At 45.3% G+C, this 20559-nt stretch overlaps 2 protein-coding genes across 9 annotated transcripts in view; both read left to right on the top strand.

The window, feature by feature from the left end:
• Positions 1–2904: 2904 nt before the first annotated feature.
• Positions 2905–15326, top strand: dusp16 (dual specificity phosphatase 16). Its single transcript, XM_085139122.1, has 7 exons — positions 2905–3107; positions 8686–9322; positions 9735–9873; positions 11146–11309; positions 11456–11615; positions 11704–11827; positions 12845–15326. The coding sequence occupies exons 2-7, from the start codon at positions 9059–9061 to the stop codon at positions 13917–13919; spliced, it is 1926 nt and encodes a 641-aa protein (XP_084995248.1). The 5' UTR covers positions 2905–3107; positions 8686–9058; the 3' UTR covers positions 13920–15326.
• Positions 15327–19504: 4178 nt separating this feature from the next.
• The window catches only part of eps8a (EGFR pathway substrate 8a, signaling adaptor), a 34562-nt gene continuing 33507 nt past the window's right edge, over positions 19505–20559 (top strand). For 6 of the 8 annotated variants that reach the window (XM_085139111.1, XM_085139117.1, XM_085139121.1 and 3 more), the window contains exon 1: positions 19505–19723. The gene's annotated coding sequence lies outside the window, so the exon portion shown is untranslated. The remainder of the gene's footprint in view (positions 19724–20559) is intronic. The other 2 variants (XM_085139115.1, XM_085139116.1) reach the window with 1 other exon arrangement.

The following is a 20559-nucleotide window of genomic DNA, read 5'->3' on the forward strand; positions in this document are numbered from 1 at the left end:
CCGTGGGTTCTTTAATTTAGTGGCTTGCCCTACTAACCTGTAATGCTGATGTACCAGATAATACTTCAGAAAGTGCAAACTGTCAGTAATGCCTGGGGTTGCTGTCGGTGAGGCAGCCCTCTATGCTCCTCCTGTAGGCCTCCTTGCCCTGTTTGATGCCCCTGCTACGTTGGCTCATGCAGTGCTGTACAGGGAACTATCTCACGAGTTCTGATTAGAGCCTGTACGGCACTTGTCAACCAAGGTTTTCCATTAGGAACAACCCAGATGGTTTTAGTCACTGTCACAGTCTCTACGAAGCACTTAATGTAGAAAAGGACTGACTGATGATCAGCCAATATTGGAGAATTCTGCTCTCCCTTTCTAGTCCCAGTCAGTACTCTTGCTGTGGCATTTTGCATTAACTGAAGGCTTTTCATCAAATTTTTAGGACATCCTGATAATAACAAATTACAGTAGTTCGTCCTAAAAGTAATAAATGCATGAACTAGTTTTTTCAGCGTCACTCTGAGACAGGATATTTCTAATTTTAGAGATATTTCAGAAATGGAAGACACAAAACAATTCAAATGTCCAGCTGGGATAACCACATTTACTCAGAGCCTTCTTGATATGTTCTTCTGCTTCCCTGGGCCCTGTGTCTGTGGGGATGTTGTTCACTCTGTGTTGTAGTGTCCTAATGACACCCAGTTTGTGCTCCAGTGGATAATGAGAGTCAAACCTTAAATACTGATCTGATTTATGGTATACATCAACTTTTAAATGTTGCCTACCAACAGGTTGAGCATCAAAGCCAGATACTTTGAGATGTTATAGGTGACCGAGTTGATCATACAGACAAGTGATCTTAAAGGTACACCCTATTTATGTGTCTTTGGTACACCATACAGAATTGGTGTTGCTTCCCCTAGAAATAGCCTGTGGTATGTGGTCCGGTCAGTAGCGTAATCTTGTTCTACCTGCTTCAGAATATCTATCACCCTCTTCCTGTAATCACTTCCTGGGTCTCGTTTCTGGGCTCATGAGTATTTTTGTCACTGAACAAATTTTCTCATGATAGTCTATATGGTTTAGCAAAACTGTGCACCTACCCCTCCGGCAGAAGGATGATAATGTTGTTATTACTAACTGATGTAAGTGCCTTCCTCCTTCATGCTGATGTTGGATGCTGGGGGCTTTGCATTGCTGAGACAGGCAGAAGTTTTGTCCGCAGCTGCTCTGCTTCTACGTCTGCAATGTTGTTGTTTCAAATTTCTCTTTCTGTGGCTGTGATCAGTTCAATTAGTGGGATTTGTCTCTGCATCACAGATACCACCATGACTGTCACATTTACCTGCCGTTCCTCCTCAGGTGTGGCTGTTATCTTGACTGTACCTGTACGACAGTAGAGCTACGATCAAACCTCTTCATGTAGTGTGATTCTAACTGGTTACTATGGTTATACCTCTGACCTCTGTACCTCCTGCGGTACCATTAGAGAAAGTGATGTAGTGAAACACTGTGTCAGAATAAAAGACATAACACTGCTTTTATTTTCAGGCTTACCGTTTAGAGCAGCTGCGAGGCAGAACATGTGAGCCCATCACTACTCTCTGTGCTCGTTGATCAGCTCCTAATCTCTGCTCTGCCTCAGCAATCAGCTTCTCTCTGAATCGAACCGAGCTGCCGATCTTCTCACAGCTTGTTCACGCGTGTTTTAGCGTTCATTACTTTAGATGTATGGTCTGCATCATAACTACAACATAGCCACAAACTCCCCTAATTCCACACTCTAACCTAACCTGTACCTCTAAAAAAGTACCTGCACGTCAGGTTGATGCAGCTGCTGTGATTGGTCTGTTGAACACCGTTGATTCTTCCTGTGCATTTCCAGCTACTTTTTCAGCAGCCAGAAATTTTTTTAAATTATTTATATTTTAAACCTGCTGGCGTGAGATGAACCAGAGATGAAAGTCTTTACTGTGAGAAGAAACAAGTGTGCTCAGAGCATCTGAAAGCAGCCATGAGTTGACAACCGTCTGTCTGATGCCTTCATCAGTGAGAGTTAGCCATGCGTCCTAATTGCTCCAGTATGAGAGAGCTTTCAGTTTTCTTCTGCTTGTGTCGCTTCCATTGTCATCTCTGTGCTCGCCATCCCAAGACAACTAGCTGATTCAGAAACATTACACAATCAGCAAGGTTACACAAACACACAAAAATATCCCATCCACCAGAATCTGACATTTTACCAGCATGCTGGCAGTATTTTCAGTGCTCCAAGTACACAGGTTCCAGATTAATGCTTTCACTGTTTTTCCAACACTTTGAGTGCAGCAGAGCACATGAAAGTCTCAAGCCTGAAAAACACTATCAGGCTCCGTTAGATCAGGTTTACACTGCATTCGTCACGAGAGCAGGACTTTTATTTTGTGAGCAGCACCTGTGTGATTGATCAAAGTCTGAATAAACTGTTTCTGTGACGGAGAGGAGCAAAACTGCGTCCGTGTTTGATCTGTGTTCCTCACAAAGTGCATTCTGGGTAAACTTTCAGGCTCATATGAGTGAGCATAGGTGTCTGCGGAGAGCAGGTGAGAGCAGATGGAAGGTCTTCTTTCATCTGAAACCAGGATCATCTTCAGCTGTGACTTACACTTTGCAGTATATTGTACAGTGAACTTGTCTATTTCACATTATAATTTGCAGTATATACAGTATATTTCACAATATATTGTACAGTATATCTTGCAATATATTTGGCAGTATAATTTACAGTATAACTTGCAGTATATTTCGCAATATAATTTGCAGTATATACACTATATTTTGCAGGACACAGCACTCTCGGGCTTTTCAAGAGGCAGTATTTTGCGCGTGCGCAGTGCATCGCTGCCTGCGCCTTTAAGAGCCCGCTGCGCCGAGCCGAGCAGCTCTGACGATGACGCCATGCTGTTATTTTTATCGCGGTGACCTCATCGTTCTATGGCAGCACCAGGACTTCACCGAGTCCCTCCGCCGCTTCTGCTCTCCTCTGCGACCCGTCCTCTCCGGTACACCAGGCGGACTCCCCCGGTTTGTCCAGCCGGGTCGGAGGAGCTGCTGTCCGGACTCTGACGTCGAGTTTTCAGACGGTGAGTTCACCAAAATTTCTGGTTAAAGAGTAACCGAGCGGCGGCTGAAGTTCCGTTACCGGGCCTAAAGTTAAAGTTCGCTCCGTGTGTCAGCCCAGGCTAACCCCTCGTCTGAGGGGAACTTAGCGGGAAAACGTCGCTGTTCGTCGGTTTCTTTTTAGGTGAGCCAGAGTGGCGGTCAGACGGTCCTGAACGCGGAGACACACCGATAAAATGTGAGAGAGCAGCGAGCTGAGAGAGTTATAAAACGGCCAACGTAACATCCGAAATGTCGCCCACACCGCCCGAAGCTCCCAGAACCAGCGAGGAGCCTCCAACAGCAGCCAGGCCTCCCTTAAATCAAACTCACACTACACCAGCACAGGTTAGCTCGTATTAGACCGTCTGTGACTGCGCTAAAATATACCGAAACTGCCTTAAAATAAAGACAGAACAATATTTGTGGGTAGTAATGTCCTTTTAAATAATAGCAAATTTACTTATTTATTTAAATTGCCCTTAAACTCTGCTGACACCACTCATATTAGCTCATATTACAGTTCCAGTGCCTGTAAGTTCCCTTAAATATGCCAGGACTTCCTTAAAATGAAACTAGCGTTATGTATGTGTATTAACATCCTTATAAATAATAACTAACCCAGTCTATGCAGGCAGATATCCATTAATTACCGCAGAAACTCTTTTTATCTGCTCATCTCAATTTCATTTTGATCAGTCTTCCTTAAACATGGTGAAACTTCCTCAAAGGTAAAGTATGAGCATTAATCTCCTTCAGATAACCCTGAACACCACCGATGACAGAGCTGTAAACATTAAGCTCTCCTTAAATCTGCCCAAACCTCCTAAAATAAAGATAAAGCCTATTTGTTTATATTAATGTCTGATAAATGAAGCACCCTTCAGACTCTCAGATAACCTTTAAACTGCTGAGCATGCTTTTAACAGCACACACTAGACTTCCCTTACTAAATGTCCTTAAAGTTAAAGGTACATTTATTTTAAATATAAATAATATATGTAATGGAAATGTTCCATTATTCTTTTAAGTGAAATAAACCTCCAAATGTAAATAAGTTATTACAAAGTTAACAGGTGACCATTAGGTGTGTGAATCAGGTAAGCTGAGTAAATGAAGCTCACACTTCTCTGAGTGATCTGACCTCAGAGTCACGTTTCAGACTTCAGAAGAAGGTTTGACATTTAAATTTGAGAACCGTCTCTCTGTTCTCTCATCATCTCTGCACACCGTCAGTACAAACGCAGGCAGCAAATAAGCATGATCAACATACTGAAGGATAATATGAGCATCAGAGGGTCCACACAGCATGTACAATAATAAAACTTTGGATTGAAATACTGCAGGGTTAGATCAACCTAGCCGGCTGCTGTAGGTGTGTGCTATACCGGTCCAGACAGTCCCCTGAGAGTCTGTGTTCTTACAGATATCCAGACTGTGACGGAACAGAGTTAATGAAATAAAACAATTGTGGTTTCATCTCAGTGGTAATAACAGTCTAAAGGAACTGAAAACTGATGGTTTAAGCTGCCAATAATCAATCTGTCAGTAATCAATACTCACCTGTGAGGGTGGACCTTTATCAGCCTAACCTGTGTTAGATTATTTCATAAGCACTGTCAGGTAAATGAAACCCAGCTAACTCACTTATTATCTGTGCGTTTCCTTCAGGAGAGGAAAACCTCCCCGTTTTCAGTGCTTTGTTTTTAAACGTTGCACCGATGCTGAGAGGTGTCAGTTTAGAGCCGGTGGGTCACATGACCAGAGCAGTGAATTATTTTTATTTATGCGTTTATGTTTAGTGAGTGTGCTCAGTGAGGAAATTTAAGTGTCATGCAGGTCAGTAGGATGGTGGTGAAGCCTGATCAGTGTCCTTGAGGGAACCGGAAGTGATGTCAGGGTGACGGCCAGCTGCTGACAGCGTTTCCACCAATTACAATTAAACGCTTAATCATGGCGTTGTTTATAGCCATCACAGCGCTGGTTTACTTCCTCTTCAGCACAGTGAGCTGATCATGTGTTGGGGCTGAACCACAAGTTCCTCTCTGTAGGAAGGCTTTGGAAGCCTCATTTAAATTTTTTTTTATCATAATTAATAGTTAAAAAATGTGCTGCAGCATGCCCCACCCACCTTTTTACCAGCTTCTTATTTTGAATGCTTGCCTCCGGGTGATTGGTCAACGCTGCAACGTCATTTTCAGAGTGTTGGCTCAGGTGAGCACAGCTGTAGTCTAACCTGTCTGTGTGTGATGTCAGCACAGGGCTAAAGTCCTGTGATTGGCTGCTTTTAACCTCGGGTCGTTCACCTTTGACCGGTCTCCACTGTCAGCTCAAGCTCTGAGCGCACCTGTCACATGTAGAGGCGCAGAGGAGCAGGAAGTGGCAGCGCTCTTTATCTGATGGTGTTTGAAGATGAGGGCTCTCTGTGTCTCAGAGGCCTGACTTCACCGCTCTGTTACACCTGATAACAGCCTCTACCTGGACTCTTACCTGTGGTGTAGAGCTGAGGACGAGGCCGGCGCTCGCCATCAGACTAAAATCATCATGACTCAGAGCTCGAGCCTCCGGAGAAAACCAAACTCTGACAGGAGGTCAGTACTCAGTGAGCGCCCACCACTCAGATTATTTTTGTTTTTCTGCTTTAGTGACAGTGACATCGGCTTGTCACACAAATAACACTCCAGGGCTATTTTTAGGCTTTTGAGTCAGAAGGCCGACCAAGCAGCCTGTTTGTCTCTCTGAATCTAAATGCAGTAGGGATGTTATACAAGGCGCCTGGTCACCTCACTTCCTGTCACAGATCTCCTGCCGCAGGGGTTCATGTTTAACATGAAAGTTTTATAGGTGGGTTCCAATTAAGATTAATGGTAATGTCATGACTACGGTGGACCACGTGACCCCGGCATGCCGCCTGAGCTCAGTGTGTGATGTTGCAGGAGGCTGGCAGGTGATTTGGGTCGAGGTGTTTCTGCAGACCGGTGCCCATGATGCCATCTGTTCCTGCAGCTCGTAGCCGGTAATTTGACAGATCGGGTGTCAGAGCAGGAATGTCCTGGCTTGGAAAAACATCAGCGGGATCCGAATTATTGGACTGAAGTGGAACCTGATGTTGGAGACACAGCCATAAGCTCCAGCTGCTGTTTAAAGGCTTCAGAAAACACAATCGTCCTCTTTCTTCCTGGTTCATGGCTCCAGGCTGGTCTCCTCTTGATTTTACATTCCTCCTTGCAGGCGCTAATTCAGTTCCTCCACATAAACCATCCGTTCTGTTGGGGGGGAATGTAGGTCAGTGCTCTTTGGAGGGATGGCTGTAGTTTACACGATCGTTTTAATGTGGACGTGATGCTAACACACCTGAAGGTTGATGTTGGAGCTGCAGTCTTGTGTGTGCAGCTCACTGTGGACATGTTAACTCTTTAAACACCATCACAGCTCTGCAACCACTGTCCACACACCTTCAATCATTGGTTTCATTTAATCATCACAGGTACCACTTTCATCAGTCTCATCTCCACCTGATCCTCTTTCTCCTCAAGCTTCTCCTGAGTGAAGTCTAACACATGAAAACAAAGATAAACGTGCTCATATATTCTCGTCGTTGTCAGCAGCTCAGACATGTGACCCTCACGTCTCCCCACAGCTGACAGCGAGCCGGCTAAACAGCAGCAGCTGGTTATAAGCTAACATTGTGCAGCTGATGTCAGGCTCGAGTGTCTAAAGCAAGGGTCTCAAACTTGAATGACCTGAAGCTCACTTTAGTGTTTTCAAGTAGTACTAAAAAACAAACAAACAAACAAACAGGAAAACACCCACAAATATTTCCAAAAATGTAGTGTCTTTTGTTTGTTTGTTTGTTTTGTAGATTTCAAATATTGTATAAAAAGACAAAACTGCAACATGAACACAATTGTTTTTCCCCTCACTCTTAACTAACTGAACCCTTACAATGAACTACCAAATAAATAAATTGTTACTCTCTTTCTGGCCAAACACATGGCAGCACTTCTCCTATAATTTTGTTCGTATTTAACAAAATAAGACAGACATTAGTTTTTACACTTTACACATTAGTTTTTGACTGCTGGTGTTTTCTTTACAAATAACTCTCTCACTAACACAGCCAATCCTTAAACATGTTTGTACTCTCTGCTCATATTGCCTTCATATTAAAATGTTTTTTTTGCTTTTTAAAGAACTTATTTTAACATTAAATTCAACAACACGTGGGCTGCAAGGGGACCCAGGGCTGCGAGTTTGACACCCCTGATCTAAAGTCACACTTTCCCTCTGATAAAGTGTCTTAATTACATCTCACATAAGTTTATTCATCAACAATCCAGCAAAGTTAGAGCCACTCCAGAGATTCTGGTGAGTCTGTGGAGCTACAGCGTTGCCTCCGTGTTGTTAACATGTTGTAAATGTGGTGCAGCCGACAGAAGGAAATAAAATGTGGGGACTTTTTCTGGGTCTCTTCGCTGTATACGGATCAGTCCTGCTTACAGTTATCTGTGAAGGTGATTTGGGATTCCTGCTCTCCGCTGTGTTATCTGCAGCTGTAGAGACCTGGGACCACTCCATCTATCCCAGGTGGATGGTTTCACTTTCCTTTGGCTGGGACCGCGAGTTTAACGGTTGACCACTTGTGTGCTGAACCTCAGTGACATCACTAAAATGAAGCAGCAGGACCCTTTACAGATGTGCCAAGCAACTAAGTCCCACTCTGAGGAGGAGGTGTAACAAGTTTGGGGATTTTTCGGCTCTAACTTTTACAGCATGAGGGAGTTTCCTGGTGCAGAGCTGTGAGTCATCCTGAGACCAGCTTCTGTCATACCTGCACAGCTGGATCAAGTCAAGTCAAGTGGCTTTATTGTCACTTCAACCATGTGCAATGGTACAGTACACAGTAAAGCGAGACAGCGTTCCTCCAAGACCATGGTGCTACATATAACATATAACAGACAATCAACACAGGACTACATAAAGTGCAAGTGTGCAAAAATTGCAAAAAAACAAAACAAAGACAGTGCAACACCAGACAGAACAGAACGATACAGACACAAGACGGTGCAACAATGACAGTGGGTTGTGCAAAAAACTGAACATTGTGCAAAAAGTAATTTGATGTATGAAGGTGTGTGTGCTGATTTCTTACACAGCTCAGTATGAGGGTGTTATTTGATAATTATTTTCAGCTGGAAGGTGAGATCACCTGCATGTAGTGTACCTCCTCCCAACAAACAACTGATTTAAATCTTTATTATTGACTGTAAGGCCCACTCCAAAACGCACATCTGTTTTTTCACGGTTTTCAGGAAAGCAATGAGAACAGCGCCGTAACTCTCCAGCTCCTTCCTCTGCTCATGTTTCAGGCTCTCTATAAAGTTTAGTGAAATTGGGTGCGATGCGTTTTGTGTCATCCTGGTGTGCCGGACAACGTGACCCACCTGTCTCACGGTCATGGTTTTCTGTGTGAATAAAGTTTGTCCTGATTTGGCGTGGCGTCGTTGAACGTTTCTGAAGCGACTGTGATGCAGACTCACTCTGACTCTGTTTGTGTTTCAGACTTTAAAACTCAGAGTGATGTCATCAGGAGAAAAGACGGCTGTTGGAGTGAATGAAAATCCCTCCCCCTCGCTGCAAACACACACACTGATGGACTGAACACACACACACACACACACTCTGAACCACCATCTCACACACAGTTGGGATTGGCTCTCTCTCCCCCTCTCTCTCTCTCTCTCTCTGGGGCTGCCATCGGGATGACATCATACCCGGCCGACACAATGGAGCTCTTCATCCTCTGAGGTTCCTGGCCAGACTGCATTACTGCGCTGGACTGCCGGCCGGGACGCCCACAAGGAGGGGGGAGGAGGATTACTACCAGGGAGGGGGGTGGGGGGGGGTGGTAGGGAAGTGAGAGGAGGCAGCTCACATGTGTGAGCGTGCGGGGTCGCGGACTGGACTGGGTATGGCAAGGCCCGGGACTGTGCGCCCTATCGGGCCAGAGGCTCTGGTAGCACTGCTGGAGGGGGCGCTGGACCGGGTGGTGCTGATTGACAGCCGGCCCTTCGTTGACTACAATACCTCCCACATCCTGGAGGCTGTAAACGTGAACTGCTCCAAGCTGATGAAGAGGAGGCTTCAGCAGGACAAGGTGCAGATTGCCGAGCTGCTGCAACATTCAGCCAAGAAGAAGGTGAGTAGTGGTGGTGGTGGTGGGAGGGTGGGGGCTGCTCCAGTGTGGTTAGAATACGGCTGAGATTCAGAACGATGCGTTAGGTTAAAGTACGGAGCAGGCCAGGGGACACAAGACTGGTCGCTGTGTCACAAACTGTATATAAAAGATGGACACAACTGTCGCTTTAAGTGCTGCTGCGATGTTTTCAGAGTCAGACGTGACCGTGCCTGATGTGGTGAGTGGAGTTGTTGGGTGATGCTGACATGATTTGCCATTCATCTGCACCTGCTCACTAAGGCATTGTTTCTAGTTTCAAGTTGATGGGAATTTTTTATTTATTTATTTTACAAGCTCAATATACTTTATTATTATGTACAGATTTATTTTCTCTTTTCCTGATCCTGGATGTACCTTTGTATCTGTGTTGCAGTTGGAACTGCAGGCCGATCAAGAGGTGGTGGTGTACGATCAGAGCTCTGCCGACCCAGCCGCTCTGAGTTCCGAGTCCTTTATCAGTGTCCTGCTGGTTAAACTGGAGAGGAGCTTCCCCTCCGTACACCTGCTCTCAGGTGAGCCTCCCTGCACCCGCGTCGCTCTGCCATTACTAAAGTTCAGAGTGTGGCCTGTAGGGAACGTTTAACTGTGGGGGGTGAGCAGTTCGCCGGGTTCACCGAGTCGCGACGATGAATCTTGAGCCTCTGAGCCTCTGACTCTGGCATGCAGCTGTAATCTAAGTTTAAACAGGAAACCTCTGAGAGCGAGCGGCTGCTTCCTGCTGGATGTCTCTGCGACGCAATTAAACCTCATTTACACTCGTTATAGGTGATTAAAGTGAGATGGCAGCAGCTAATGTGAAGGAACCGATCAGATTATTGATTTCTGATCGGCTCTAGCTCTGAGTGAGCATGCTGCAGCTGCCTGCAGCTATTTCTACTGAGTGTGGCGTTATGTAACGATGATGTAATGCTGCACGGTGGCTCCACCCTTACATCAGAAAAACCAAACAAAGTGCTCTCTCTGAGGTTTCAGTTACACAACAGCCACTTCCACTGGGAGACCAGAGTCTTCATCAGCGCCGAGGATCACAGAACACGCCCGCCAGCGAACTGAGTCAGACAGGCATGTGAGGAGGAAGTGCTCACATGCTATGTTTAAATCCATAAACAGACAAGCTGTTAAAATTAGCTACAAAAACACAGAATATTTAATTTTTTAAAATTAAAAGAAGAATGTAAAAGAAATGCTTAAAAATAAAAGAAAAAATATTTTTAAAATTGCAAAACATACTTAAAAGAATATCAAACTGTAAAACATTACATGAAAAAATAAAAATTTATAAAAAGGGGAAAAAATTATACAAATCATAACAAATTGAAAAAAGTCAAAAATGGAAGAAAATCAGTCAGTAAACTTAAAAAAATTGTGACAGAATTTAATTGATTAAATGTATTTATTTATTTTTTTAAAAAGTACCAGGACATTTAAACCAGGAGTGTTTGGACCTCAGTTACAAACTGTGTGAATATCTTTCAGGTTCTGTCTTTGGATTGTGTACAATCATGATCACAGGTGTAGTTATAAATCAGAACATTTTCTTTACATGATCAATAGCTGGACTCACCTGACACTCTCTGCTGGAAATAAAGCGGTTTCCAAAGGAGGCTGCAGAACATCAATGCTCTGGCTTGTTGCCTGGCAACAGGTGATGAGGATGTTTGAGTCGAGCAGAGACAAAGATTCAGTCTGATTCCTGCAGGAAGGAAACGAACACGACAGCACAGCTGTTGACCTCATTATTATTTCACTGTCAGCTGACTGTGTGTGTGTGTGTGTGGTCTCAGGTGGGTTCTCTGAGTTCTCTCACCTTTTTCCTGGTCTCTGTGAGGGGAAGTCCACCCTGGTTCCTTCCTGCATCTCTCAACCCTGCCTGCCCGTCACCAACGTCGGGCCAACCCGTATTCTGCCTCACCTGTACCTGGGCTGCCAGAGGGACGTCCTCAACAAGGTGACACAGCACCACCCCCACATCACAGCCCTGCCCCCGAACGCTTTTTAAAAAAAAAAAAGTATTTTATTTTTTTAAATTCCAGCTCTTCTTGGGGTCCAGCCTCTCTGGTCCGGCTCTGATCCAAACCTGTGTTTGTTTTCCAGGACCTGATACAGCAGAACGACATTGCCTACGTCCTGAACGCCAGCAACACCTGCCCCAAACCGGACTTCATCCCAGACTCCCACTTCCTCCGAGTCCCCGTCAACGATTCGTTCTGTGAGAAGATCCTGCCGTGGCTGGATCGCTCAGTGGAGTTCATAGGTCAGCATCACTTGCCCGCCTCTCTTGTGTGACTGAATAAACCAGACCCTACTGCTCTCTGCTCAGTCTGAACTTTGTTGTGTTTCAGAGAAGGCCAAAGCCTCCAACGCCCGAGTCCTGGTCCACTGCCTGGCTGGAATCTCCCGCTCGGCCACCATCGCCATCGCCTACATCATGAAGAGGATGGACATGTCACTGGACGAGGCGTACAGGTGAGAAGTCGGGACTTCTGAATCTGACCTGGGACCAAGTCTGTTTGTTAGTTTAAAATGTTTGAATGCTCAGTTTTCTGAGTTCTTCCTCCTGTGATGTCATCAGAGGTCACTGAACTCTGAACATAACCAGGTTGTAGTCATCAGTCAGCCATTGACAAGGTTTCTGAAGCCCCAACGAGCAACCAGAGACAAGTTTAATAAATCTGTTTATAGACGTTTATTTTACATCACGTAATGTTTGCATGACAGAATCTGGAGCTCAGACACTCTGTTAGTACACAAGCCTCACAGCAGCTATATAATTGGACGCCACCAGATGGAGCATTGTTGGTGAGAAACACCATCCAAGCTTATCCTTTTTCAGGGTCACGGGGGGCGCTGGAGCCTATATCCCAGCTGTCATAGGGCGAGAGGCGGGGTACACCCTGGACAGGTCGCCAGTCTGTCACAGGGCTAACACACGGGGACTCCCGCATTCACACCTATGGGCAATTAGGATTAACCAGTTAACCTATCCCCACTAACTGCATGTCTTTGGACGGTGGGAGGAAGCTGGAGTACCCAGAGGGAACCCACGCAAACACAGGGAACACCATGTATCAGTTAATCTCGGCCTGATGTTTGTTAACACTGTAGTTAGTTCTTTTAAAGGTGAAAGAACTAGATTGAAGGCACAAGTGGCAGAAATTAGCTTTCCCCTAGGAGTGTATGGACTCTGCCTTGTGATAGTGTGAGGAGTTCAGTCATTCATTCAGTCTAAGCTGGAGGAGGTGGTGAGAGGGAGGTCTGGGCTTCCCTGACAACTCCAAACAAAGAAAATGGCTGATTTTTGTGCCACACTTTTCTGTTGCAGTTTAGTTTGCAGATGATAATTTGAAATATGATAATGCAAACTTTAAATGTGCGCATGTTTGGTATTGAATGACGCTGACAGCCGTAAGTGTTTGATCCTCATTAACCTGTCGTGTTGCTTCCTGTCCATAGTCATATGCAATGTTTCTCTTCCTCATTCAGGTTTGTGAAGGAAAAGCGGCCGACCATCTCGCCCAACTTTAACTTCCTGGGTCAGCTGCTGGACTTTGAGAAGAAGATAAAAAGTCCTCCTGGTACGGATGCCAAACCCAAGTGTCTCCATCCTCCGGAGCCCAGCAGCGAGGCCTGCGCTCAGCCTGAGGATGCGGTCCCAACGCCCGGCGTGACACTGCTGGAACCTTTGACCCTGCCGTGCGTTTTAGCCAATGCCCCCGAGGAGCGCCTGCTGGCTCAGGCTCTGAGTGGCCTGCAGCTCGCCGACGGCTCAGAAGACAGTGCCCGCTTGAAACGCTCCTTCTCTTTGGACATCAAGTCATATGGTGAGCCTGGCGGGGGCGGCACCCATCGAGTTTTCGCGCCTCACAGCGGGTCGGGGGACAGCAATGACTTCTACAAGCCGCCATCCTTCAAAGAGACAACGAGTAAACCCTGCCAGTTCTCGCCGGTGGAGGAGGTTTCAGAGCAGTCCACGCCGGAGCAGAGCCCTGATAAGGAGGAGGCAGGCAGCCCGCAGCCAGCGGTGTTGTCGGCCTCCAGCGGCTTTGCTAAGCCACCCGCCGCTCCGACCAACTGCTCCCACCACTTGCACCGGAGCGGGAGCATGGAGGAGAACGCCACCAGCTTCCTGTTCGGCCTCTCGCGGAGCCAGCAGCACCTCGCCAAACCAGGAGGTGGCAGCGCCCTGAAGGGCTGGCACTCGGACATCCTACTGGGCCCTGTCACCGTCTCCACCTCTTCTTTGGCCAGCGGATGGTACCTCTCCTCAGAGTCCACGCGCTTCTACTCTACGTCGGCTATCCTGAGCGGCGGCGGCTTCACGGCATACAGCTGCAACCACGGCTTGGAGGCGGTACGGCGGCGGCAGCGGACACATGACCGCGGTGACTCGAGGAGGAGCTGGCACGAAGAGAGCAGCTTTGAGAAGCAGCTGAAGCGGCGCAGCTGCCAGATGGAGTTTGGAGACGGGATGGCGGACAGCCGCTCCCGCGAGGAAATGGGCACGGCGGGGAGTCAATCAAGCTTCTCGGGCAGTATGGAGGTCATCGAGGTGTCGTGAGTTCACGCACGCAACACAAACCAACGATTCCGTGTTGTGTCAGGGCCGACCCTGACAGTGGAGGACAAGGAGGGGACGAAGCCAGCAGTTGAATGGTTTTTAAATGCAGGTAAAAGTTGAATAAATCAAACCAGCTATGACTCGATCAGGTCAGATTCACGGTGACGGAACTTCCTGTGTGAGCGGCATTCGGGGGCATACAGGTAGTGTAGCAGCTCTTAATCGATGACAGCTGGGTCTAATGGCAGGTTTCTGCTGGGGTAACAACCTTTCATGAAGGTCAGACCATCTGAGTAGTCTCACAGCTCGGCAGCCATCTTGGTAATGCCTCTGAGCGGTTGGCTTTAATCTAATTTGTCACAGTAATGATCGTCTTTCTGCTTTCCACAACGATTCACCACTCAGTGTGATCGGAGATTGGCCCTCCAATCACATATTTGACATCATCTGTACAGCGTAATCTGTCAGGTCAAATAAATCTGACCCCTGACCTGACTCTACCTCTGACCAGTCTGATTGTTCCCTGACCTTCATGTTCCACAGTAACTGCCTAATAAGTGCCTTTATGCGTTTCAAGATGGCTGCCGAGTGGTGAAGGAGTTTGTGATGAAGCTCATCTGTGTTTATCTGGTGGCAGGGGCTTGAGAGAGTACTGCAGCTTTACGTAGGCATATCCATAGGGCGGGTTAGAACCATAGGTTGGCATGACCTCTGAGCTAATATCAGGATATGAGGTCTGGAAGAAGCACTTTGGGAACTGGTTAACATGTCCGTGCTGCTGTGGTAACTCGTTAAAGGGCCAAAACGTCACTCCAACAGTTTAAAAACAGGAAATGCTGAAATGCGTCGAATCAGAGAGCTGCTGTGACTGAACACACCGCTGCTTTAACATGTCGTGTGCAGACCTGTCTGAGGGACTCGCACTTTAAACTTTTTTTTCCATTTCTAATCAATTCGTGATTGAAAATTGTGGCTGTAGTAATCAGTACCTCCACCGGAGGGGGTACTCACTGCAGCCTGCCAGCTTTGGAACGATTTTTTCTGTTTTCTGACGTTAGTACATTGGGAATAGTTGGTTCATGGGACGTTAAATCAATACACTGATGTTAGACATCGCCTATGTGTGTTGCCGTGGTGGCTATTCCTGCCACGCTTGGACCTTGTGATTGACGACAGGAAGTGAAACAAAGACTGCCAAGACTCTCTTGGGGGGGGGTGTCGAAGGAGCTTGTTGGCAGGTTAACTCTCAGGTGTCCTCTGAGGCAATCAGAGGGGATCTCTGGCCTCACCTGGATGGACAGCAGGTCATGTGATCAGACGTATTCACAGGTAATCTTGCACTACTGTGGTATAGAGGTTGGTTTGATTCAGAGTGTTTAAAAAGAATAAAAAATATGACTTTTCAGATGTGTAAGTTTGTCTGCTTCATCTTTAAACTTCTAATCTCACACTGTATGGAAGACCAACACTGCCAAAAAATACAAAATACATGCTCTGACGTGTCTTTAAAGTGGACGTGAAACTACACATGCCCTGCTCTCAGACACTGACATAGATGTAACTCTATCTGTGAAGCTTGATTTTTAGAAATAAATTCTTAAAGTTTTAAAAACATGTTTAGCACAATGTTCTGTCAGTACGGAACACGACATTTTTTCCCCCATATTCATTTTCCTTTGGATTTATTGAGCATAAAAATAAAGTCGACAAATTATTGATTATAAAATAATCAGCTAATTTCACCTTGTAGAATAAAATGAATTGAGTGTAAAACAAAAAAAGAAGTAATTTCTGTAATTGTTTTTCCCATATTTATCAATAAATGAGAAATATGAATAGATCTAATGTAAACAGTTTGAAATTTTAACAAAAGTTTATACACTATCAAAAATGATACATTAATTAAACAGATACTCCTGTTTTATTTCCTTATGTGTTTCCTGTATGGGAGTCTGAAATGTACAAAACATAAAAGAAAAAGTATAAATAAATCAGATGATTCAGTTTTTTTTCATGCAGTTTTCATCTGTATGAAACGTTGCTTCATCATCCTCGTACTGTAAGTCAGGTTTAATGTAGATTTTGTATTTTACATGTAAATATTTTCCTCCTGCAGATTTGTAAGTAAACAACGTCGATGATGCTGCTTTATTCCAGAGCAGTTTAAAGATTTAAAGCGACCGGTAATGTTGCTAATGGACCAATCTCTGGATGCTGAGGCTGTGGTGACGCACGCTTCAGTAACAAACAGGAAACTGTGTTTAAAGGTTACCCTCCACTGAAGCTTTCACCAGCAGGGGTCAGCATTGGCTGCATTACCTACATGTCCTCAGCAAGCTTCCCTGTTTCCAGCCAGCCAGGAACAGGCTGTTAATGACTCACCTGGTAAATGAAGGCCACACTGACTCGTTTAAACAGGATTCAGATGTGCACTGTGATTGGTCCAAACCTGACCACAGTCATCAGGGTCAGCTATTTATGAAGCTCTAAGAACGGGGTGCGTTCCAAGTATCTCCATGATGGCCATAATCTGAGCTGTTCCAGTTCTCCAAAACACTAAGGAAAGGAGCGTCAGTGCTTCTTTTATTGTTTCCTTTAGCAGAGGAGACGCTGGACCATCCTTTATGAAAGGGGAGGAGAAAACACCACCCTATAATTCATAGTGACTGAGCATCTCACCCTTTATGACAACAACAATACAGAGCAGAAATGAGCATATAAATGTTCAACATAACAGTATTTTCCATTTCACCCATAACCTTCTGACATATTCAGTTTTTATCAGCAGCTGTTAAAATGACATGCTACATTTAAACATCACACCAGTGGAAGAAAAACTACTTTCTACTGACCTGCTGCTGCGTGCAGAACGCTATATGAGCTCAACATTATGATCTATAACAACTGATCAAAGTGTGTTTAAGGTTCTGTGTGGTCACTGTTCAACCCATCAGGGGAGAAAAGGAATTATACACAGCAGGTAAACATAAGAAAATAAGACAGGTTTTACTTTACGGACTACTGGACAGATTTACTAAGTGGGGCAAATTATTGTGATGTCACAGCTGAAGATGATCTGACAATGCGCTTTAAAGTTTCACACAAGTGTTTCTCTTTGAAAACAGGCAGGATTTTTCAGATTTTGTGCCATTTGCAATTGTGTGTCAGACTTTTAATTCACATTTGCCATATTTGTGTGTCTCATTAAGATATTCTCCTCCTGAAGGTGAGACTCTTACAAACACGTGTGCATAAGGCTAGCCGCAGTCACAAACTCTGAGTCTTTTCACAAAAGGTTTCACAGAAATTCCAGTCACATGACTTCCTGTTTTCATTGTCATCACCATGACAATTGACTGATTTTTGGATTATTTTCATTACATTATTTCATCATTCGCAGCTCTTCTCCCTGAGGATTCTGGCTAACAAACTGATCTCTGGGTTCAGGCCACGTGGAAGGGTCCTGACTATACTCGGATACTTTTACTGAGTACTAGTACCATGGTGTTGTTTTACTGCAGGCAGAGGTTCTGCCTCTCTTGCTGAGTGTGTCCTGTCCCAGCAGGGGGGGCCCTCGCTGCCTTATCACTGCGAAGGCCCCCTTCTTCCCTGAGTGTAGGCTGGAAGGCAGCTTTAGGTGACCTTATCAGCACTGTCTCAATAAATTGAAGATTATTGGTTTATTGAGACATTTATAGATCAAAAATCAATATGTCCCTCATTTTGGAATATTTTTAAGACATTTATAGCTTTCAGTGGCGAGCACTTAACTGGTGCACTAATAACATTCAATCCACAATAATGTAAAATCCATCTAATGTAAAAACAGGTTAATTACGTTGTTACACTGTGTTATAGACAGGGCTAACAGATGCTAACAGAAGCTAATGGAGGTTAGTAGCAGCTAATAAAGGCTAATAGCAGTTAACAGTAGCTAAAATGAGCTAAGGGTAGCTAACGTAGCCCAGCAGTGGAACAAACAGCAGTGTTACGGCAGAAAAGTTCAGCATATCCTCAGCAGCTCACCTCAGTATAGTTTTTATCAGTGGGATCTGAGCTTAATAACTGAGTCATCGACTCATGTCTGAGTCCTTTCATGAAGTTTTGCAGACTCCTCCAGAGTAAACAGATACACACTGCCAGCCTTTACAAGAGGGAAAACTCCGAGCCAGATCTGAACCTGCAACTTTGCAGATGAACAGTAGCCCACATTTTTGAGGTGAACCCAAAATATCTAATTGACACATTTCTGGGTTTTATTCCTGATTTATTGCTAAGTATTGATATTATTCAAAAGTGTTTATAATGTATTTTTTAAAAAGTAGTAGAAATATGCCAGTTGTTATGAGGTAAAATCTAGATTCAGTGTCTTTGATCTCTCTTGGCTGATTAAAACATTTTTGTCCTACAGCAGCCACCATAGCTAGGATTATTCTCTTGATTTGGGAGGGTTAAGAAAACAAAACTCAGCAGACTCCAGCTACTGACATCTGTTAGTGAAAAATTGACACACTGTAACTTCAATAAAAAAATATTCATAATAAAATGTTTCCAGTTATTTTTGTTTTTTATTTCTCTGTATTACCAATATCATAACTATTTCATTAGTTCATATTATTCTGTGCTAGAATCTTCTTTTATGCTTCTAACCCTGGTTAATAGGCTAATTGCTGCAGATTTATCCAGTTGTTAAGTGATGATGTGACGAATCCTACTTCCGGGCCTAAAGTAGTCTGCGTTTAATATGGCTTTTGTGTTGTTAACATGTTTAATGTTTTGTATTTTCTTCTATTTAATCTCAAAAAGCTCCTAAAACAGTCAGTGATCACTGTTGACCTCCCTCGGCTTTTATTACCGCTAATCATTTATTTAAGATCAGTTTTTAAAACTTTAGGATGTAACCACAGCCCAGCCCATGCAGCAGTATATGAATAACTAACCTCGTATTGTGGATGGATTATCTCAGTTGTTCTCCTGGCTGAAGTTTGGTCCTTTTACAGCATCCTGCCATGCGATTACATTTGTTCCTGACCACCGAGAACACTCAAGTTAACTTTTATCGAGTGGAAAAAAAGTTAGCTTGTTTATATTATGCTAACATAGCTGTGTCGCTAGTGGTCACGTAGCACATCATTATACACCAGCTAGCCAAACTTCAGTAACCCTACAAACGTCACTGCTGTTTAGCTTTCTGTCTTCATATATGTTGGAAGTGATAACAGAGCTGTACGTTTTAATTTGTTTCCAAAACCCCGCAGTCAGGACATGCTATATTGATATATATATAGATAGAAGCTAGCAAGCTAACTTCCTGCTAACTTCTAACTCTGTTAAATGTCATAAATTCCGTTTTCATGGATGCCTGGATGTTAAACTCAATTGTTACACCTGGTAGAGCAGAACGCTGATCATTTTATTAGAGATGAAAGACTAGACAGTTTTTCAACTCTCAGTAATGCTGAGTAATTGTTTGATATAAGGACCTGCAGCGGAGTTTAGGCCAAGACACGGCTAGTGACGTCAGACTTAACGACCGGATTGGCGTGAAGGGGGCGTGGTCAAGCAGGCAGACTGTCCTGTCAGTCCTCACTCAGGGCACACACCGCCCTCTACTGCGGTCCGTTGCTTTAAAGCTGATCCAGAGTCAGCCGCAGATTAATCTCCGCTAGAAGCTCCCGCAGCCGAACAGGAGTGCAGTTATTCAGACACAGAGTGCAGGCAGGAGCCGGTGAAGCGCCCGGAGCTCTCAGCGCGGACTGTGCCATGTTTCTGTGACCTCGGGATTTTTGAAGCCGCACCTGCAGGTGAGTCTCCTGATCCACCGCGGAGGGAGGGAGGGGGGCGTTGAGGTCCGGGTTACTCCGGCGGCTCTGAGCTGTGGGTGGTGTTCTGTGAGCGGCTTCGAGCCTCTGACCTCAGTGGAACTGCAGACCGGAGCAGCTGAGCTGCCCTCTGCTCTGTGGCAGCAGCCCTGCGGTCACGGGCTCCCACACCAGATTCCGCCGGAAAGATCACACACAGTGAAGCTGTGACCGCGCGCGCGCACACACATACCTGAGTCCTCTTTACCTGAAGCTCCAGTGTCTCGGCCTCAGTTCGGCTTCACTCAAAAACACAGACAGAGCTCAAGTTAGTGTAAATTAAACTTTTATGGCCGCTCTCTCTGTTGCTGTTGGTGTGTCTCAAAGAGTCTTAGTGGACGGGTGACTGGAGCTAAAGACCAACTTTAATGCCAGTTTATTCCGGATAGAGGGGCTAGGAGCGGGTAGTGTGTGCGCCGGGATGGCTGGAAGCTTCCATTTCAGCTCCCAGCTTCTCATTTACAGCCCACACCTTCATTTATTCTGGCTGGAGTCCAGTTCTTCTTAAATCAACAGAATCTTAAATGGAGTTTGGCACGCTGTGTGTTCATAATAGTAAATGAAGGTGAAGGGCAGCTCCTCCCTGCGCCCGGTTGCTCGCTCTCTCCGGAATAAAAACACCTGCCTGCTTTTGATGGCGGATCCGAGCAGTCAGCGGGCAGGTGTGTGAGGCGGCCCAGGCAGCAGGCGACCCTCCCCGGCTATATGCACAGGGCTGCCCGGTGCTCCACTTGTTCGGCTCGGCCTGGAAGCTCTCTGCTCCTCCCGGTGGTACCGGC

The sequence above is a fragment of the Neolamprologus multifasciatus genome, chromosome 17 (genome assembly GCF_963576455.1).
Source record: "Neolamprologus multifasciatus chromosome 17, fNeoMul1.2, whole genome shotgun sequence".
In the NCBI taxonomy this organism is placed as follows: Eukaryota; Metazoa; Chordata; class Actinopteri; order Cichliformes; family Cichlidae; genus Neolamprologus; species Neolamprologus multifasciatus.